General features: G+C 34.4%; 1 protein-coding gene across 2 annotated transcripts in view; it reads right to left on the bottom strand.

Annotated features, from left to right (window-relative positions):
- Positions 1–23236, bottom strand: part of slco2b1 (solute carrier organic anion transporter family, member 2B1) — a 28600-nt gene extending 5364 nt beyond the window's left edge. Inside the window, exons 1-12 of one of the 2 annotated variants that reach the window (XM_015342397.2) lie at positions 23154–23236; positions 18625–18725; positions 13622–13759; positions 13026–13188; positions 11831–12058; positions 10895–10993; positions 9478–9608; positions 6002–6101; positions 4967–5131; positions 3070–3259; positions 1414–1570; positions 48–217 (exon numbers count right to left, since the gene is read on the bottom strand). In XM_015342397.2, the coding sequence (XP_015197883.2) occupies positions 48–217; positions 1414–1570; positions 3070–3259; positions 4967–5131; positions 6002–6101; positions 9478–9608; positions 10895–10993; positions 11831–12058; positions 13026–13188; positions 13622–13759; positions 18625–18711 (1628 nt within the window). In that variant the 5' untranslated portion in view covers positions 18712–18725; positions 23154–23236. The remainder of the gene's footprint in view (positions 1–47; positions 218–1413; positions 1571–3069; positions 3260–4966; positions 5132–6001; positions 6102–9477; positions 9609–10894; positions 10994–11830; positions 12059–13025; positions 13189–13621; positions 13760–18624; positions 18726–23153) is intronic. The other variant, XM_006628400.3, reaches the window with a different exon arrangement.
- Positions 23237–23596: the final 360 nt, after the last annotated feature.

Below are 23596 nucleotides of genomic sequence, written 5' to 3'. Positions count from 1 at the left end.
CCACTTTCAGTAATGACTGCAATAGTTTAAAAACTATTAAAGAATACCTTAACACCATCATGAAGGATGGAGTCTGAGAGAATGATGCCACAAAGCCTGTTAAGGCTGATAATATCATGAAAGGAATGAAGAAATTAGAGCAGTTTGTCCCACATGAGCCTGGATATGCATAGTCTTTCGAAGGATGCACGGAGATGCAGGTACAGCCAGAGTAATTCTGTTACAAGACAGAGAAAATTGCAGTACAGTATGTTGCAAAATGAAAGGAAGGTCACAGACAAAATTGTAATTAAGTGGTAACTTCTTTTTTTGTATTATCTATGAGTTTAAAAAGAAAAACATAATCAATGTTCTCATTCCAATCAACACTGTGTCCAGACAAGCCTGCATCCTTGATGATAACTTTCATTATGTAAAAGAAAGTGTACAAATTTTGTAAGCCTACAAAGGTATTTTTGTGTACCTTTTCAGAGCAAAATGAATACAAGCAGACCATTTGTAAATGATTGTAGTGACTCTGTAGAAGGTCATATTGTATTTGCAATCCTCTGAGAAGTTCTGTTATTGTACTTAATTCTTGATTATGTGATTTCCTGTGTCATTATAAAAGAAGACACAGTGCAGATTGTTTATGAGGAGTTAGCCATTTTGCAGGGAAACAAAAGTTAAAGAGGTTCTTTTTCATGGGCAGCATGATAGCACAATGGTTAGTATTGCTGTCTTGCAGCATTGAGTCCCTCGCTTCAGTTCCTGAGGTGCTATCTGCATGGCCTATGTATGTTGTCCCCATTTTAGGGGGGTTTACTCTGGGTGTGATTTGGCTTCTGAGAAAATTCACCCTGGTATGAGTGTCTTGTGTTTTTGTCTGAGTGTGCTCTGCGATGGACTAGCATCCTATCCAGGGTGCATCCTGCCTTGTGTTTGTAGCTTTCCTCTGGCTCCCCTGCAACCCTGTATTGGAATAAGCAGTCAGAAAATGGATCAAATGGAAAGATGGTTCATTTTCTGTGTTGGTTAGGAATTCTGTTCCATATGGATCTTTTTATGAGCAATGCTACAATTGGCTGTATTGTCTGAAAGAGAGCGCTTGGTGTGGCTAGGAGTTGTGTAGATCCTACCCTGTTAAAATCTCATAAATGATTGATGACAAACCAGATGACAAGTAATAGATTAACAGAAACAAGAAAAGAAAGGTGGTATTATTAAATAGTGGGTTTATTCCATGCTGAAAAAAAGAAGAAAGAGAACACAACGTTTCGGCCGTGGAGCCTTCTTCAGGTGTCAATTATTATCAAATAGTGTATAAACATGAAAACTGCCGCTGAAGAATCAGCTTGCACCACACAGGAACTAAACAGTTTCTCTAAAAAAGAGAATGGTTCCATCATTCAAAACAGCAATGCTGATACTTACTAATACTTTCAGTCCTTCTGTGTCCATATTTATAGTCCTGCAGCCAGCATGACAAGGTGACCGGTATTCCACACCATTGGAACCACACACAGGATTAAAGGCATGTTCTTGGCAGGAGCAATTACTGAAGCATGTTGACATGGATCCCTGCTCATTACTGGAAAAGCAGAAGTTATTAAAAGTGTGTTACAAGGTCTGGCTATGCTCACAAAGAGTTGTACTACCCAAGGTCCACTTACTTTACATGATTAATGTCACTATACGACAGCTTAGAAATATGTCTAGGAATCCACTTTGATATACTGTATACAGTATCAATCGGCTATAAAAAGATGTTGAAAAACATTAGATACTTTATACTGGTCTGGGCCCATTATCTGATTGATTTAATTTGAAATTACTTTGGAGAATAAAAAAACAGGCCTACAGCCCTCAATAAACCCATTATAAGCCATATATAAACCATATAAGCCATTATAACCTTTCAGATTTATATTAAATTGAAATGCATTTTTTATTGTTCTTACCACACCTGTGTACATTTCTAAAATGTCATATATAGTACATAGTAAGCTTGGGTTCTGCCTGCAAATAACTTAATGTATTTTATTTAGAGCGCATTTTCATAGGGCTCAGTTCATAAATTTAATATAAAAAGTGTTTTTAAAACATTTCCATTTTAGTTTCTTGAGAAAAGTCTTATGGTGTAGAAAAAGCAATTCAATCCAAGGAAAACATGTTAACAAAATGACTAAGAATTATGTGCATTTTTCAATATTAACAATGAGAGAGTACTAAGTTGTTACAGCCAGGGATTTGAACTTTTCAGTGAAAAGTGTTTAAAGACAGGAAAACATTACACAACACTGTGGCGGGTCTTGATAAAGCATAAAGCTTCAGAATGTTGATGCAGCTAGAAGAATCACACTAACAAGAAGTCAGAAGTAATGTTATTAAAAACAAAATAAAAAGGTAGAAATTCTGTTTATGTCAGTATATACAGTAGGATATGCATAATGTATATAGTCCCTTGTTACACTGATAAGCTAATAAAACATTAATTTTGCCATCTTGTTTCTGCTTTTAACATTCTTTTGGGGATTAGAATCATAACATAAATGTATATTTTTAAGATATTATCAAGTTGCTGTTGCAAGCAGTGTTAATAGTCTAAATGGCATTCTGCAATCTGGACTCAATTACTGATACAATGTCCCAGTTCAGTGAATAGGGACACTGTGCTGTAAGACAGATATTAAAAGTCCTAATTGAACTAAGGCCAGTGTCCTGGCTTAATTCCACTTAGTTACTATAGTGTACCTACATCTTACATTTAACATAATTTATCATTTCAATGGGTAATGTGTCAAATGGCTGCTGAATATCACCCAAATGTGTGTTACAATTGAGTGATCCATCAAAGACATGTAGATGCTTTTGAAATTCTTGTACATGGAAATTTGTATTAATACAAATACAGTACATAAAGCATAAGTATTTACAGTATTATTAATGTATTATTTTGAAAACTTCTTTTCATATGCAAAGCATTAACTATATGCACTGTATTCTAAAAGAGAAAATGTGAGATTGTGCTGATTAGAGCCACTGGATTCAGACTGGAAAATAAACTACAACAGGCTGAAAACTCTTTACCTTTTGGGATAAATACCATCCACTTTTTGAGTTGGACATCCAAGGAAGAGCAAGGGGATGGCCAGCAGGACACAAGAAAACACAGCAAAGGTGCTCATCAAAGCTGAGGTCTTCACAGACATGCGCAGCCTCTTCATGATTGCTCCCCCAGCAACAATCCCCAACACTGCACAAGGTATATTTATGCCACCTGATGGAGGGAAACACAGAAACATTCTCAATGTTCACTTTCCATATTGCTGTATTTATAGCCATGACTTTAAGCATTCACAGGGACACTTACAGACGGGACAAGGGTTTTGAAATTGTCTTTAACTGCTAGTAATTTTTGAATTTTTGAATTTTTAACTGTTTAATTTTTGAATCACAAATTCTTTTGTTATATCCATCTGATTTGTAAACCATGCAACAGCACATGGGGAGGGAGCAGTGAGAGAGTGCAGGCAGGTTTATCTGACCTGCCCACCTTCAAGCCATTTGTCTTTTAACAGGCCACTACTAGCAGCACAGCCCCATAGTAAGCTGTTTTCTGCATCTATGACAAGCATGTCCCTGTCTAACAGCACATGTGCCTGCAATCACAGAGCTCAACCTGCTCTTGAATCCCAAATTCCAAGAAAATATTGTAAAAATTAAACATTTCAGATGAAAATTTCCACACGCAGAACATGGGCAGCACTGATCATTGTTCCTGCTATCAATCAGGCCATGCTGCTAATTTGTTTGTGAGAATCATTGTATTAGAGTATCATTTTATTTGCATGTCCCATCACACTGTGTCCTGGTGAATAAAAGGGCAATTATAACCTTAAAAAATTTGTATTATCATCCTTTTATAGTTTTAAACCCACAATCCTGAACAAATGACTGGATTTTCTTGTTAGTAATTTTCTCAGAGGGTTAGACTGTCAGTGCTTCTGCTAATTACAAATCACAAATCCAATATTCAGGTACTGTACAGATGCAGGCGATACCGCATTATTTTCCGGTGCGGTTTACACAGTCTACCGCGAGTTACCGTAAATTCTCATATAGTACCTCAAGTAAAATAATAGTATCCGGAATTTCCGCAAGGTGGAGCTAATAAAGCTCAACCTCTTATGTTTGAGCTGTCGCCATCAAAGTCTTTAATGGAGATATTACTAATAGTATTAATAATGAATGACCTTGGACAAGCTGTAAACTCAAAGTATTGCCCTGGTCCACATTCTTTTTCTCATTGACCGTCTTTGTAAAAGTAAAACCACATCATTTCGCAATCATGCATTTGTTTCCAATCAAGCAAAGTACGGTAATTTTTGAGAATCTCCGATTCACCATGCCTTTCACATGCTAATAAAAGAGATTGATTTAGGAACATAAACATATTACTGTATGCAAACTGTACTGTATACAGTATGTATGTGTATATTTAATGTCTTTACTGTGCCCGTTTAAGTATTGAATATTTATATGGAATTTTACCACTGAAGGGAAATCTTAGTAGCTGAGCATAAAAAGCATAGGAGCATACTGTAAAGCGTGTGAAGGCCATAAACGATATTAATTTTGGAACACAAACATACAGTATATGGCTGGTCTCGGTACTTTAAAGAAAAAATACACACCAGTATTCCATTTCTCCCTAAACATTTTAAGCATCGAAGTCTTTAACTAACGTGATATTGGAGTCAACTAGTATACTTTTAAAATTTGATTAAAAGGGAATATAATATCGAATCGCGTATATAAAGAAATTAATAACGCTATAATCATATTCATTGTATTGTATCGTATACCACATGCTTTTTTTCTACCTAATGGAAACCCTCTATCAAACACTGAGTCTGCATTACCTTGTAATGGGTGGGTAAGGTGTACAGTTTCCCTTATTCACAATTCATATCTTTCTGCTTACCTATCATCATGTTTGCAAATGATGCTGTTTTGGTGAACTGCTTCTCCAGAAACTTCGCCATGAATGTAGCCAGTCCTGCTACCATGGCAGACAGATTTACCTGTGCCAAAACCACCAGCAGGTATATGGGATTTCTAAGAGTCCTCAGCATTATTTTTGGGAAACCTGTTGCAGAAAGAGAATTACATCTAAAATTAAGCTCAAAGGACTGTGAAAATTAATCAGTGGGTTCAACACACATGAACAAATTGTGAGTTAATTTAAAAAAGGAATGTCCACTTATAATGACTTGTACAATGGATCCCTTTGAGTTCTAGCATTTATGCTTGTGAAAAGAATTATTTTATCTTTTATAATATGCCAAAGTCTGAACTAGTTCTGTCTTGACATACAGACTCATGAAACAGCTAGAGAAACCACCACCCAAAACATTAGCACAGCAGTTATGAGTCATAAATCTAAAATTGATCTGTGTTACCTGACAAAAAAACACAGGGGTTGCACCTTCTGTCATCTAGTTCTAAACTATATGTTCTATATGTTCCACAAATGCTAGACGTAAAAACATATTAATGAGCCAAATATGGGAAACATTGTGTAACGTATTTGCCTCCTGTTAATCAGATTTGTAGAGTGTGCAGTGCAGATATGCATGGTTCATTAATAAGATGGTCCCAGGGAACATGGAGAATGTATTGACCTAAACTTAGAAGAATTATCTGCAAAACACTACAAAAATCCAAAATTTTATATAAGATTTGTAATGCTTAAATATTTTAAATGATTTATTCTCTTCCAGAAGTGACATTGTCATTGCTTTTCTTCACTAACATTGTTACCAGCATACTTACTGTACCTTTATAATACTGTCCATCTTACTGTGTATTTCCATAATTGTTTACAATCACTTATTCTTTATGTACAGCACAAGTGTCTCCGCATGCCATTTCCCATTACAAACACACCAGGGTATACATTTCCTATGGTTGCTTACTATTTACTGTACATAATTTTTCACTTTGTGAAACAACTTACTTTTCATGAATTCTGGAAGTGAAAGTTCTTTGAGTGGGTCAGATCTGGAGTTCTTTTCCTGAACTGAATTTCTTGTTTCCATGGTGCTCTCTGTAGATTGCTTTAAAAGAGATGTACATTGTGAATCTTCACAAACATTTTGATCAAATAATCAATTCTTGTGATGCAGTAAGATGTTTTCTTAATGGGGAAACACTGTGTTTCTGAGTCACTGGAAATTCAGCTGCATTACACAACTACTGTAATGTATTAATATTAATGTATTTGCCCTACTTGGCAATTGCTAGTCTTGTAGTATGTATCTGAACATGTGTCACAGTATGTATATTAGCATAACAAGACAATTACTACCATGATTCTAAATTGTATTATGTTTGAAACAAAACATTATTCTTGCCAAATTTGTGATGTGTGCTTTAAAGGTAAATGTCTTGCATGACTAAAAATGCTATTTTAATTCACCATTATCAATAAATTCTTCTGTCAACAGAATCATAAAATCAAATGTGTAGGAACAAGCTCCATGATGAGTGATGTTTTATTCCTCACCTGTTACATAGGGTGAATGTTCATTTATTTACAGTATAATGCTATCTTTTAACAATAAGGCTATGTCTTTTTCAGTGTTATCTTAAATATTCCCAATATTATTCCACAAATACAAAATAGTGATTTGTTATTTAATGAAATTATTTTTTATTTAAAAAAATTGACCCTATAAAATTAGCATTTAATTAGCATTTCTCAGATTAATACTATTCCAAGAGGCATTCATAAATACTTCAATAATTCCATTTCTTAAAATTATATCTGTCACATATCTCAAAACACGTTTGTATTACTCATAATTGTATTTTTTATATCTTCAGTGAAAATGCCATTGTTACAAACAATGAAAGCCCATTTTTTCCAGCCCATTTCTCCATTGAGAATTGTGTTAATTCAATTGTTAAATTCCCATTTGTTATAGAACCAGCAAAAGTGGGAAGGAAACTGTAATTCCCAGCAAAGAGAACAATGAGAACAATAAAAAAAGAAGCTTACAGGATGCACTCTACCTTTCTGCTTAGATTCCTATTGACCTCAATGACTAAAACCTTCAAGTCATGCTTTAAAAATATTCTAATTCGGAAGAAGGGAATTTGTTTCTCTGGCTGAAGAGAGCATGTGGCTCTGGACATTAAGTGCTTGACCACCAAAAGAAACTAGGGCTGCTTTCAAACAGGCCATTGTGTGTAAAAACATAATAACTAAAACCTATTGTATTTAGCTCTGGAATTTTTCAGGGACTACATTTCAATTTTACTAAAAACAACATTAGATACAGTATCTGTGCTATAGGAAGCCATCCCACCTCTGTATAAGATAAGATCATATCACATATCACATATCACATATCATGTATGAGATTAGATCACTTTATTGGCCATAAACTGCACAATTTCTTGTATTAGGAATTTGTCTTCGTTTTTTGTCTTTTTGCTCTCCATGAGACATTTCTGGTGTTGTTAAATAAAACAACTTAGAACATTTTGAATAAATGATATGAATTCAATTTCGTAAATCTATTATTTTCCCAGGACTAGAAGATACTGTACACAGCAGCAAAACCAAGGATCACTCCCATTCACTTTACTGAGATAATAACAATGCTTTTCATTGGGTGGCTAAAATTTCTGTTACAAATTCTTTTTTTTGTGTGATTTACAGTAAGTAACATTAATAACCATTGTTAAAATCATTGGTTTGATTGTAACTTGCCCATTTGTCAAGAGCATCACAGTATAATCTTGGCTCGGACACGTCCTCTTTAGTATTATTACAATATTTTTTCACTTCTGCAGTTGAAATCCTTATCTAAGTGAGATGTATTTTTTTTCCTTCAATATTGTCTACGGAATAGGATCTAAAAATGTTTCCAGTTCCTAGCAACTTAACCTTGTCTCTTTCCGGTAGCAACTGAAACAAACTGAACACTTTGAAAGTTAAAAGTAGACTTTAATTTTTCAAATTCTTTTTTAAATTGGAACCATGGGAATGTTCACTCAAAACAACACTTTGGTATTTGGCTTCTGAACAAGACAAGAAGACAACAATTCTTGTTGGGCTTGCCTTGCTCACCTGGTGTATACCTTTAAGGTAACCATAACCCTTCAGGAAATGAACAGCTTTTAATGGGTTATCTTAGATTTGGGACATTCACTAAACTGCTAAGAAATTAGTTTAACATTTCTTCTACATTTTCTGTTTAGTTCTCACAGTTAGTATCAAAAACAGATTTCTTTAAATTTTGGCAGTGATGTAAAAATTACACAATAATTTGGCAACATTCAGACTAATAAAATACTTCTGACGTCAAAGACCTTGATGCAGGGAGATGAAGGTGTCATTTTCATGGAATTATGCCCATAGACAGAACAGCAAGTTTCAACAAAGTCAAATAAGCTTCGTTCTTGATGGCATTGTACTGTATATCACACCATTTCCTAATAGTTCCATTCATACAGCATTAACTTTCTGACTCGGATGAAGATAGCCTAAATTAACCTTGTCAAAACTCTTCCAAAACAAGTGCTGTATACATTTTTTAATGTATAAGAAAAATGATTGTAAAAGAATAAACTAATTAGTCTGGTGGGCAGAAATACTGTACTTCAATCAACAAAGGAATCTGAAAAACCAAAGCAGAACACAACTTTTCCTCCTTACAGTGTTGTTAAGAGCGACTTTGAACATAAAAATCCATTGAAAGCAGAGATTTTATGAGATTTTATGAGAGTTAACATTGGGTACACTCCAAATTTCCTTGAAAAATAACTAATCTTTGGGACAATGCATATTGCAAAATGCACACATGTATGAGATTAATTATAGATAATATTAAAAAAAAACACTTGGATGGTAAATGTCTTTACAGTATGTTCTTGGGTAGCATTATGTTGCCTTTATATAGCATAATTAGCCTTCCAATTGTTTCCAATAGTGTAACGTAATTAACAATAACGTCATCTGTGCAATTAAGGACAGTTGTTAAATTGAAGCTGAATCGCTAATGCAACTGAGATAAAGTTTATGAATGTCCATTTTCTTTACAGTGCTACATAACAGAAACTATAATACTAATACATCTGTAGCATGAAACCATAATAAATTTAAAGGGGTTCTTCCCACAGTCTATCGATTTACAGGTAAGCTAATTGGCTTCAGGGAAAATTAGCCCTGGTGTGAGTGTGTGTTTGTGACTGTTTGTGCCTGTGTGTGCCCGGCAATGGACTCGCATCCATTGCAGGGCATAAACTGCCATCCCCTGCAACCACGAATTGGAAGAAGCCGTTAGAAAATGGAGAAGAGATAAAACAGTTTCATTAATAACAAAAAATATAATTGTTTGCATGGCAGCTTCATCAAAGCACAAGCGTGTCATGGTAAATGTTCTGTTCTATGGTTGTTGGCATTCAAACACATGATGCTCTCACCTCTTCGGGCATCTCACGTGGGAAAAAGAAATATGGGATGCATGCCAGGGCAAGCAGACACGCAGCCAGTAAGAAGCCCAGCCACCATGCACCCACCCATCTGGGATCATCATTTTTTAAAACTATTTTATCTGGAAAAAAAGAGAGAAGTATCAAAAGAATCTTTCTGTGTCCCCACTGAGAACATTTCTTACATAAGTTTTTTTTTTTCACCTGCGCTTATGCTTCCATTTGTTTATGTTATGTGAATGACTCATTACTAAAATCACAGGCCACTTAAATATGCAGCCCAAACATACCATTTGCATTTAAATTACTACCAATTACTCAAGGTGTGCCCATTGGTGTTTAATTCATAACTTTAATTCATAAGTTTAGAAACAATGTGGACAGAAATACTTTTTTAAATTGCCGAAATGAACTTGATGAATCCCCTTTCTGGAATACTTTTTGGAATTAAACTTCTACCAGAGTGAGATCTCTTTACAAGTAAGAATGTCATCACCCTTAGAAAGGAAGTCAACACATGTATTGTATGCAGATATAATGTGGGACTTTTAATGACCAATGAGACTATTAAACTCCCTTGTGACACCATCATTTGTTACAGTATTATTGTTATCAACAGTTGGACAGAGTTGCAGGATACTTTATCCCTAGGTTAATGTGCTTTTGGAATGATTACTCTGATTTTTTATGCTTTATTTTGTAAAGACAGTGTGCTTTCAAGGTAGTGCAGAGTGTTCATGATAGTATGCCCAGTGCTTCAGTGAGACAGAGCTCTTGACTTGTATACAGTGAAAATGCAGAAGTAAGAATTTTTTATATTGTTCATATATAAAAGTTATTTATGGGTTCTGCTACAGTATGTATAGCATTACAGATTCATGATTATAGTATCTTGAAACAAAATTGAATATTATACATAATATTTCAGTTGCCTATGATTGTTTATAAATAGCCCGGTATACCCCAGTATTAGAACTGCATTGTTCACTAAGCTTGCTATAATGGTCTGTATGGTACTACAGTAAATGTTTAGAGTGGTTTTTGAGTGAACTTGTCTTTGGTTTGTCTTTTGCACTAAGAATCCAGAGAAATGTTTTAGGTTTGTATTCTTTCCTGTTAATGAATAACTGCAGACACCGAACATACTGTATCACATACAGACCTCCTTATGGTAGGGTTAACGATGAATACCAATGATCATGCATTTTGGACAGTGCCATATACAGTACAGTATAAATGGTTGTCTTGGACCACAAATGTTCATTATAAAATTCCATTAATGAATGCCTCCCTTCTAAGGCAAGAACATTATTTACTAGATAACGATCTCAGTGTAAATAATCCCTGCATCTAGAATCAGAAAGATAATTTTAATCTTTCCATTTGCTTGTTTTCTGCATTTGCTTACCAAAGGGAATCTTGTCAATATCCACATAGATACGGAGCATGAAGGATCCTAACAAAAAGGCTACAGCTGGCCCAATAACTGTGATGGCAAAGAGTATTCCTGTGAAGGAAGAATAAAACAACAAACGTTTAATCAAGTTGTATTTTTCCTGAAATTTTATTTAAACTACTATTAATAGTTTAGTTACTACAGTAGGTCAAACTCAAATTTAGATTAAGAAGAGACATGATTCAAAAAGTTTTTGATGTAACTTGTCTGTCTAAGGAGAATGACTACCTATCCATAAAAATAAGATTGTTGTAAACATCCCCTTTTCTCTTTAATGAGCTTCTGCAGGGGTGAAGAGAGGGCAAAGAGGGGGATGCAAAAATGATGCACAATGAGTAAGAGCTAAGAGGGAGTGGGTGAGATTAGATCTCCAACACTCTTGGTTAAAATTCCATGTAATGCAGATTAACTATTAATGAAAACCATAAACTGAAACTTAAATTATAAAACAAGTGTGACTACTATGTGTTTTGCAAGCATTAAAAAAAGAAGATTAGACTTCACGATTAACAGAAGACTTTAGTTTCTTAGTCTTTGCATACACACACACAAAAATACACAGTATAACTGTATCAATGTAAAACTGGGAATTTCATTAAATCCTAAAATATTTAACATGTGACTGTGGTATATAAAACAGGTTTTTGGGATATCTAGGCATTTGTGCACCTCTTGATTAAATATGTGCATATTTCATGTGAAATCTATGGTTTCTTGTCATATATTTGCATATACAGTATATATGTTAAAAAATATATAAGGTTTGAATGGAAAACAACAAAAAATGTATGTACTGTATACACATTACATCTAATCAGTTTTATGTTTCATTTTGTATTCTGAATTTCACAATATATTTTACACAAAAATGTTAGAATTTGCACGCACCAATGTACAATGGGGAATTCCTTTTGCTTGCGTAGTCATCTATATAAGAGATACCAAACGGTTGTATTGGTACGCCACCAATTCCCAATAGCAGCTGGCCAAGAAACATAATAGGCAGGACCTTCTCATGGCCAATCTCCTTCCTTGCAGAGCAGTTGTGATGAGATTGTTCCATATGTGAGGATCCTGCATCCAGTTGACAGATATCTGTGCTGTTGTTGTCGTGGTCTGCAGAAAAAAAAAAGTTTAAGTTTATTGTTTGTATGAAGGTTCTGCAGCCATATTAAAATGAAGATTAGTTATTGAACAACTGTATCACATTTCTTGGATTTCACTCAGTAATGAAATGTCAAAGCAGATGTTTTCAATGTTTATTTAATTTTCAAACCTTGCTGCATGTTCACCCACAAAAGTAATCCATTTTACCTGACATTTATGCACTGTGGGTGGAAATAGCACTACCAGCTTGAGTAATCTTAAACAGAACAGACTCATTTATAATCTATTTTGCTGGAGTCCTTATCTTATTTCTCCACAGTAAATTGAAGGATAATATTTTCATCAAGGAGCTTCTCATGTTGAATGTTAGCCTTATGATATAGAACATTGAAAAGAACAAATAACTTCAGAATACTACAATAAATGATTCAAAGAGAAACTGATTTTTACATATAATAAAGTGAGAAATAGAGAAATAGATTTAAAATTATTTCTGTTTAACAGTTATGCCTCAATCATGAAATAATCATGAAATAGAATTCTAAAGACCACTTTAATATCATTATCCTAAAGCCAAGACAGAGCAATCTGATAACACTAAAAATATTGCACTTCCTGAAGTCCAACATACTGTAGTACAATAAGTGCCTTAGTTCTGAGTGAGGTGAAAATAAGTTTATTGTTTTCTAATCTTTCATGCTTTATGTCTTCAAACAAGCCTTCATTGTTTGCCTTTTCTGTTTCCTCAGTACCTGTGCTGTGCATTTAAGAAAAAAGCACTGTACGGTAGTTAATGTCAACATATTTAAAAAGAAACACCCACTGCAGTTAATATGTCAGTGTATTAGAAAAAAAAAGAAACACCTCTTTATAGGATAAATAAACATATTCAGCTGAGAGTTTCAAAGTTCATTCTAGTGCAGTAACCTGTGAGAAAACAAATGACTAACACAGCACAAGCAGTGCTTTAACTCACTATTAATGGATTGGTCATACTCGTAACGTTCAGTGATTAGATGCGGTAAGGCCATCAGAATCCCAGCCAAGCTGGCAATACAAGCACCACCTCCAATGAACCGTGGTCTGTGCACTCTGCTTCCAAAGAAGCTAACGAATACAATCAGCACTGTATTCCCCACCTGAAATGGACAAACACATCGAACATTAAGGCATTTGGTGGAAAATGTAGACTTGGATCTACTGCCACTGCAATATCCTATTGCTTGATCGGGAAGCAGTGAGGGTCAGACTTCCTCTTCCATAAGGTCAGGCAGCTGTCCCTCAAACAAAGCATTTTAAAGCTAAAAACAACTAAAGACTTGTTCCTCAATCGTGTTACGACAGTTTGTCTTATGAACAGTAGTTATATCAGGAGGATTAGTTCAATTCACTTCCGTAGGTGGAATAGTATCACATGATTTATGTCTGAAGTCAATAAATAATTCTGCAGTGCACTGCTATTATAATCCATTAATCAATGAAAATGTTATTTAAGCTTTACAGTACTTTTTTAAAAATTATTTATTACAGTGCACCTAAGATAAAGTATATATACTGTACATCTATACTTACTTCATTAAAGGAAGCCAAAAGGCCTGATGTCTGGCTGGAAAGTCCATATCTCTTTTCAATTGTGGAGATGGAACTCTTCAGATAACCTGAGACCAGAAGCTGGGCTAGCTGAAGAAGTCCATGGCAGAAGACAAAAACCTGTAATACAAATGGAAAAGGTTGAATAATAATAATAATAATAATAATAATAATAATAATAATAATAATAATAATAATAATAATAATAATAATAATAATAATAATAATAATAATTTCTGGACACTCCACTCAAAGCGCTTTACAGGTAATGGGGACTCCCCTCCACCACCACCAATGTGCAGCATCCACCTCTTCCCTGCTTTTTAACATTACCACTAATGCACCCTCACCAATTGCCATGCTTGCTCCTGCTGCTCTGTTCGGTGAGCTAGCATTGGTGTGGCAGCCAGCCACTGATCTATCCAGTACTCAGCACTGGTTGCCATTGACAGCAATTTGACAGACCTGGTGACCTGGATCACCTGGAGACTATTACCTCTCCTCCTCAGGCGGGATATTTAAGGGCTTCTCTGACTCTTCTCAGAGATACAGTATATTACAGATTTTTATCTTTGAGCTTTCCTAGCTTTCTTTCTCTTCCATGCTTTGTTGGAATTCTGACCTCGGCTTTGATCCTACCTTGTTCCAGGATCATGCCTCGGCTCAGTATCTCTAACTAGCTTAATTTGGCCTAGAGCGTGTCATGCTTAAATCTTGTCTTACAGATTTCCCCATTGTTTTTTGGACTGTGTTTTATGATTTCACTGGCCTGACCCCCACCTGCTCAACCATGAATTTGACCTGCACTGCTTCCCAGAGTCCCTAGCCTGCTGTAGGACCCGTCTGGTTGTGCGCAGCACTGCTCTGTTCTCTTGCCAGCGTGCTGCCTGCAGTGCCCTAAGTCTCATCTGCCTTTCATGCAGCAAGTGGGTGCAGCTCCCACTGAGCAATGTATTGAGAATGTACAGTAGTATATCACACAAGGCATACACATTGTAAGTGCCATTTGAAATGCATCTGTTGAAACTCACTATGTTAAAAGCAACTATGTTAAAACCTAATTTCTCTTACAGTGCGTTCAAACACTCTGCTACATTTTTTTTATTAAATGCGAAAGAAATGTAAGCAACACAGTCCTTGAGAAAAATCAACACATTTCACCATTACATGTTTCTGTAAGAAAAAAATATTTTTGCATATCTGTTACCAGTTAAACCATAAATTATTGCAGCCACTGTTTGAATCATTTTACTTCAGGTCACTTGATGCACTCCTTGAGTGTATTAAGAGCACCATTTTGTGGCGAATTTATTTTATTTTTATTTGTGCACCAGATGTTTGCTCTGTTTATGCTACATTAAATCTTGAGGAAAATACAGACGTGTACATTAATACAATGTGTGCAGAACAGTAAAGGGTGGCAGAAGCCGTATTAGGAAACAATTTTTAAGTGTCTGCTGAAAACAAAAATCCTCTAAGAAACACATGAAAACAATCGAAAATTTAAAAAGGAAGTTTAATGACGTCATGAGTTCTTGTCTGTGTTTCAGCAACTCGGGGAAAGGTAATACTGACTAAGCTTATTTCATTTAAATAATATTTCCTATGAGTCAAACATCCCAATTCTCTTAAACCACAATCTGTCATGTTGTTTTAAGATTCCAGTTTTAATAGTTTTTTTCCTTAAAATTACAGTTTACTTTATTTGCAAAACAATCATTAGAAATACAAGATACTCAGATGAAGTCCCTTTGCTACTGTACATTATTTAATTGACATATGGTAAAATGTTTGACCTCTTAGCAACTAAATAATGTAACAATGAAGAAGTGTTTCCTGTTACACATAAAGTGCCAAGTCTAAACCTTGAGCTCGTTTAGTGTTTGTTCCCTTTTCAAGAGGATCATGGAGAAGTAATGCATTTTCTAGTTATGAAAAATTCTAACGCACACACTAATATGAGACTAAAAGTACTACTTCTTCTTTGTATCCTGATTAAAATATGATCATTTGCATTGCTAAACAGATTTTTGGGATGTTCTGCTTTCTAAGACATTTTGCCTTGCTTTCAATGTACTTCTTTGGCCCTTAGAATAGTCAGGGAAGTATGTTAGATTGTTCATGATTATTTTCAATGTAATAGATATGTTTTGTCAATTATCTTTTTCTCTAATGAAAAATTGAAGTATTTATAATCCTTTAAAAAGGTATTGACAAGGTCTGCACAACGGACCTCTACAAGATCAACTGAAGAACATCATCTGGAGGCTACAGAAGGTTCTGAGGGTCTAGAATGAGCTACCCCTGCACATTGAGCATTTTTAGTTTTGATCCTTGAATCAATCACTGACCAGCAAACAAAATAGCTAAATGGGAAAAAATTATATATTCGTATTGCCTTATTGCCATATTTATCACCTGAAGGCACTGTCACTTAAATTACAATTTCATGTCAGTGGTACCTTAATGTGTAAATTTACACTGCAGGAGCAGAGGCTTTCTATTTTTTATCATTTCCCCCTTCAACAATGTGTTACTAAGATCAAAAGATTTTCTGGCATAAACAATTCTAATGTTTATTTCTGGGCAGGAAACACAGTGTAAAACCTGCAGCATATAAAGCCTTGAAAATCAGAGAATGGTACTGCAGCTTCAGATCAATGAAGATTTTTTATTCCACTGATATAATGTTTAGTTTTGGTTAAGTAATATATTGACAGGAATATGGAAAGAGGAGGTGTCTTGAGTTACGTACTAGAACTGTACAGTATCTTTCTTCAGTAAGAAAATAGGTATTTAGATTAATCCCTTCTGATAAGTTTCTGTAACTATGATTGCGAGGTCAATAAAAGTCTAAACAGAAAACTGTCCTTCAAGAATCAACAGGCCACACAGAACTGATGATCCTGCACAAAAATGATTTTCAGGAAATAATAAAAAAAATACGTATGCATGCTTTCAATGATGCAAAACACATGGCTTCCCTTCCTTGTCTTATAGTATCAGGTTTCTGGGAAAGGACACCTACATTTGGAGAATTTCCAAGCACAAGCTGAATTTCCCATATATAGTTGTGAGAAAAAGTTTGTGAACCGTTGATTGTTTCATATGGATTTCTGCATGAATGGCTCCTAAAATGTGATCTGATCTTCAGCTATGCCATAATAATAAATAAAGACAGTCTTATTTAACAAACAACACACACAACATTTTACATTGCCATATCTTACATTTAAGGAGCCATCCAGATAATTATAAAGGGTTCGCAACTTTTTTCTCACAACTGTACATTTATTTAATTGGATATTTACCTGCAATTTTGAATCCAAGACAGAAACAAAATAAGTAACAAGAAACATTATGGTATCTTACTTTATTTATTGCCAGTGAATTGATATGTGCATCTTCTTAAAATTAACTCTTATGTGTAGACTCTAACATTTCACTGTTTGTTGGAAATGTTAATGCATACACTGTATACTATTTGTTAAACAGACCTTATAAACTACAGTACATAAAAATCTCAAACATATATGCAAAAATATGGTTAAAGTGGAGTTTTTTAAAGCAAGCCTAATGTACTTCACTTTGCAAAATATAATACCACATTTTATGTAAGACAGTATTTCCCATTAAGAAATGTAATGCTTTTCTTGACTCACAAAGAAGCACAGTTTTAACAAGAGCTTCTAATCATTTTAATACGTGTTATCTCATAAATATTTAAATAATTTGTTACCACGAACATGGCATTTAGGACAGCTGTTGTTTTAAACATAAAAGCTAAGCACTATAAATATGCTTTTATCTTAAGTATGACACGACTAGCTCTAAAAGTAGATTTGTGTGTACAGTAAGAATTAAATGTATTTTTAGTATAGTGAAATAGAATAAGCACAATATTTTCACTGTTCTCTAATAACATAGAAATATTTATCTAGCAATGATTTAATTCTAGATTATTTATCCACTAAAGGGCCACTGGATAGATTGAGCCTATCCCGGCAAGCAACATGAGCTTGATCAAGATACACCCTGGATAGGACATCATCCCACCATACAGAAAGATCACAGACACACTCACTTTAGAGTTAATTTTCCCAGCAACCAATCAACCCATCAGTATGTTTTTGGACTATAACAGGAAACCAGAGCACCTGGACAAAAACGTATCTGAGCATGGGGAGAAGATACAAATTGTATATGGGAAATAAACCCAGGGTCCAGCACTACAAGGCAGCAATGTTAACTGCGTGCAACCTGATTTCAAAGCATACAGTATAAAAGAAAACCTTAAACACAAATTGCTAATCTGGACTTCCTTATACAGTATTTCCCATTACGAAACAAGTTAGTGACTTATACAGTGACATAGTGACTGTTATACAATGGACAGCAGAATGAGAGCAGTTTTAGTAGTATCTTACAAAAAAAGTATACACAGTTAAACACAGTCATGCTGAAAACTCTCCTCAACGATTTCAAATTAATTGCAGCCCTGCTTTCAGCTCAAGAAAAACTAAATCTGCAAGTTATTTTCCCAGCGTATTTACCCCTTAGGGGGTGGGTTTCTCAAAATCAAAATAAGCTGTATTCACAGATTTTACAACAGCCCGACTCCACAAAAAAAGTCATGCAAGTGAAGAGGAAGGATTCAAAATTGGGGTGTGTACTGTAAGTGTGCTACCAAAGTTTGTTAACAATGAACTAATCGTTTTCCATTTCTATTGCAGCAAGAATAGAAAGAGTGTCAGTAATGTTATATTGTCAAACTGGTTGGCTCATATTTAGAACAGTTTTGCTCCACCTAAACAGAATTAGGGTACTATATACCTATAATATTATATCATGGAGTACCCTATATACTAGGGTACTCTATAATATTCTATATTATAGAGTGAGATTCCAATGTTGTTACCTTTTTAGCATTAAATGAGATCACTCACACTTCCTGTGCTCCCAAAAGCTAAATTTTTATACTCTACCTTTATACTGTAAAATGGATTTCTCCATCGTGTCGTGGGTCTTCTTTGGTCAGCAGGGCTGCTACTCTGGGGGTTTTCAGCAGTCATGTTGTCAACCTTTTCTTCAATCAAAACAACAAAAGGAAAGAATGAGACTGGACATCTGTTTGCCCTCTGTGGATATTGCTTATCTTTGTACTTTGCACCCTCTCACAGCCTTCAAAGAAAGTAAAATGGCCTAAGATGATTAACTCCAGAGTGGAACACATAATCCAAACTGTTCAGTTGAACATATGTCTTTGCATGGCTTAGTCCTAAAGAGCATCCCTTAGGAAGGTGGCAAAGTTGTAAATTTGCTATTCTATTATGCCTAAAGTAGGCATTTTATGCCAAAATTAAAAGAAAATCAATTTACTAATCAATTAAAAATAACAATTCATTATTTGCATTTAAGGTAGAAGAGCCTGAATATGTTCAAACTGGCATATTACAAAAATCTCTCCAGCCAGTTAAAATTAGGCATTAGTATGTTTACCTTTATATTTCAAATCGAAAACAAATTTCACTTGTTATTTGATTCCAGTGACATCATAGTTTCTTTCTTACTCAGTGCCTTCAAGGCTTCTTACACAACACCTGTGAAAGATTGCACGCTATCCTTTTACACCTATGCATGCATTTTACAATTTTAGATGCTTTACATGCACATGCACCATAAAAGGAGAATGTGTCTAAAACATTAAATGCATTATTATTTAAACACTTTCTAATTAAATCACATTCAGCTGTAAGATGAAGCAGTTTACTTCTAAAGAAAATGGATTACAGTATGTGTTCTAAAAGTAATGGGGTTTAATATAAATTCAATATACAGTGGTAATGAATGAAATGTATATTTGATCACGATTACTATCTCTGTGCAATGAAATCATCTCCAAAAGCAAAAAAAACAAAAACATATGGTAATTCTGGTTTTAAATACAACTGGAAAATTATACTCTTTGAACTTTTAGTAACTCTCTGGATATTTTACCTGATTTAGATATATGGTAAGGGAGCAACTGTTTTAATTTGTAATACAATATATGTCTATCCTTGTTTCTTGAGGCTTTGATGTACCTTACATTCTGTTCAATCATCATTTTACTGTTACAAATAACAAATAAAATATATGATCTATTTAAAATAAATAGAAAACAATGTTTTTGTTCTTGTAAAATGTTCTCATGGCACTCATATAGGGTATACAAGATTTTAAGTTATACAAAATAAAGCTTATATGACCTAACAACAGGCAGAATTAACAATTTACAATGACATTTATCCTTCCGTGGATTTCTCAGTGTTGAGCATCATAATGAGTTGCTGCAGAATCAGATTGTTATTCATAAACCAATGGCAAAACTCTTTCAATAGTTGCTCAGGACAGGTAGCACCCATTTAGAAAAAGAGAGACAAAACTGAATCAAGTAATCATAGGCCTAAAAGTATAACAATACAGTAGTTCTATCACATGTAATGGTATGGACATGATCATGACACCTAAACTAGAGGTTCAGCTGTATGGCAATATGATTCAAGGAGATCATAAACATGGATTTAGACCAGGCAGATCTTGCCTAACTACGAACTACAGCAAGTCCTTGGAACATACAGTACTGTAGTTACAAGTCAGTAAAGTAGTTAATTACAAAGCAAAACAGCGGGTACATAGAGGTAGCAAAAACAGTGTTTATGCTGACAGATCAATTTCATATTTCTGACAATGAAGGGAAGCAATCAACATCAAACAGTCTATTTAGCATTTAAAATAATAGCTACTGCATAGTCTATATTCAGTACTTAAAACTTTAATTCAAGGGATGCTATATTAAAATTGAACAAAGCACAATTAAGACCTTATTTAGACAATTGTGTTCAATTTCCATCTCCACAGTACAAAATAGTGAAGAGTGCTCTAGATTCAATGATTAATAATACACATTCCCACCTAAAGGAATATCCTATTCTGACAGAAGTAACAATATCAGTGGTTCCCAACTCTGGTCCTTGAGGAACACTGTGCCTGACAGATTTCATTTCTACAGTAAGTCTCCAGTGTTAATCAATGACTTTATCTGATTGTTTACACTGTACTTTTAACTATTTTTTTCAGTCAGTCCTGAGAGTCAAAACCTCCCTTCTTTCGGGGTACTATTTCCAATAACCCTAGCATACAGTGCATTATGCTGCCTCTTCTAAGTGTGGCCTTATTTCTGACCCAGCTACTTGATGTACTCATTGATAAATTTATGATGAACAGAAACAGGTGAGAAAGACATTTTATCAGTCATTCCCACAGTAAGCATTTTTTCCCTCTGCATAGGTCCAATAGGTTACGTTTCAAGCAACTTTCAAACTGTTCTCAAATTAAGAAATTTGTATAGGGTTGATACGATAATAATAAATCCCATTTGACCTTTTAGGAACTTAAAGCAAATTTATAGTAGATGACCAATGGCATCTTCTCATTTGTAACTTTTTTTTTTGTTCTCATGGTTTTCCAAATGGAGTAACTCATGTACTTTGAGCCAATTTTTAAAAATTCATAAAGCCTTTTAAAAATTCAGGGCAAGAGATTAAGGATCAAAGGTTCAAGGATAAAAAATTACCTTTAGGCAATAAACATTAATTGAGTTCAAAAGTTCTTTTTAAATGTTTACTTGATTCATTTTTAACTTGATGCAGAGATAAGAAAGCGGCATTAATTAGATAAAAAACAACCATCACTGTATGTTAATTGAATGTGAGTAATCTAATCCTTAAGGATATCTGCAATTTACCCTGAAGTTATTTGTAGAAAGTAACCATTTCTATTTTATAAATGCAATAAAAATGGTTCTTATCCATTGTAAGGTGTAATTTTACCATTTTTAAACTCACGTGTGGCCAGACTTTACATTTTGTAAAGCAAAAGTAGAAAACAAGGTAATCTTATCTGGAAGTTGGTAGCATGATAACATTTTATGGTTTATGTCAATTCATTTCCTAAATTCAATCTCTGGCAAATTCTTATAGAGTGTATAAGACTCTACAGCAAATAAAGATGAGTCAGTTAACTGAGAAATTATCAATTAAACAATGTGCACCTTCAATTCATGTTCACTTGGAGAGAGAACCCTTGAAAGGAAAGAGAGCTAAGAATTAAGTGAAAATCCAAGCCAGTGAAATGGATAAACCTTTGTAATTAGGGGCAAAAGTTAAACTGATATCCAACATGGTGAAATTGATGGGAAAGGCATGGGAGAGGATTAAGTGACTTCACTTCATCAGATTTATCAGCCATTTCTCTTGCAGTTTCTAGAGCATTTGCTATGAAGATCATCAGGAAAAAGAAATCAATCTGGTGATCTAGGGTCATACATCAACAAATATACTGTAATACCATACAACCAATAGCAGGTTTTCTTCCCATTTCTGCTGACCTAATTGAACTGAACATCAGCTTATTTGCACCAATACTGTAACACTTTTCAAAAGGCTTCAGATGATGATTTTAGACCCCTAGAAAAATGTATTCTAGCAGCAGTGGAGATGTGCACTTACAGTATGGCATAAAGTAATATGTTCATGAAAGAGCAAGAACTGACGAGGTGTAAATCTGGTTATATCCTCGAGAAGAGAACCCTTCAGAACTGTCTCAATACACAGTGACAGGCGATTCTGGGTCAGAACACAGTGTCAGCGACTTTGCAGTACATGCTTCATGAGTAAATGCAACATCTCACTTGTAATAATAGAAGACCTCCACTGTCTGATATTTAGAAACAATAGAAACAATATCGACAGAAATAATAATAGAAAACCAGCACTGAATGGTACTGTACGTGGGTTATATAGAATAGAAAGTCAACAGCCAGAGTTCTTTTCTAGTGCAGGTTTTGTACTTTTTGCATTATTTGAGAAACTAATTACCTAAACTCATTTTTAAATGTTTAAGCACAAATATATTACTAAACAGGCTGTGAAAAAACATATCTCATTCTTAAAAAATGTAGAACACATAAAGAAAACTGAATCTTTCCCACATAAGTGAGCCTGGATCCATAGTTATAGTGAAATCTTTTTTAAAGTAAATTTCAGTCAGACAAACAGGAGGAAGAAACCAATGAACTAGAAGCAAAATGTGTGCCACAGAAAGTGCTATAACGGTAAATAATATATTGAAGTGAAACTTTAAAGCTTAAAGATTAACTAATTTGCTGAATTACAGTATATATTATATCTGCATTTGTGTGGTTGCTGGTTTATAAGCTATGCTTAAGGAGAAAAGAGATTTTCCTTTTTCATGAAAACAAATGCAAACATCAGCTTGTAAAACAAGTGATTGGTTAACACTTACAGCTGTGCACTGTGCAGACATAAATAATTACATTTTCTTTACAATTTATTGGTGTAAAGAACAAATGTTTCAGTTTCTACTGCTACACTCCTATAAAGAACAGATACAGTATGTGATTTCACTATTACCATAATGAATTTACCAATAATAGTAATAGCAAGAAACTTACAGTAGTTGACGAAAACCCTTTTTGGATAATGCAGTCTTCAGACTCTTACAAGAAGGAATTCCAAAATGAACTCTGAAGAGAAGCAGGAGGTTTATTGCTCAAAAGAGGAAATGGGCGGGACAAAGCATTTAAATGGAATTTGAGCTACTTTCTACTACATTTTCCTAAAACACATAATGTCTTTCAGTCATGCAATCATTTTATGATCATACTTTCTCTGCCAGCCATATGGTGATATGGTTTGTATGTTTGCATTTTTACTCTTATGTCTTACAAATCATTGCAATATATTTGCAATAAAGTTTGTGGGAGCATGAGAATTCTATCTAAATTCAAAATTAAGTTTGGATTGTATGTATTTTGCTTCAAAATGTTAGTTTCAATCATCATTTTTTAAACAATGTATTTACAGCTGTGAAGACACATCTAAACTTGTTTAAAAT

This window comes from Lepisosteus oculatus, chromosome 5 (assembly GCF_040954835.1).
Source record: "Lepisosteus oculatus isolate fLepOcu1 chromosome 5, fLepOcu1.hap2, whole genome shotgun sequence".
NCBI lineage: Eukaryota > Metazoa > Chordata > Actinopteri > Semionotiformes > Lepisosteidae > Lepisosteus > Lepisosteus oculatus.
The sequence above is the reverse complement of the archived record's forward strand: the minus strand, read 5'-3'. Positions and strand labels throughout refer to the sequence as shown.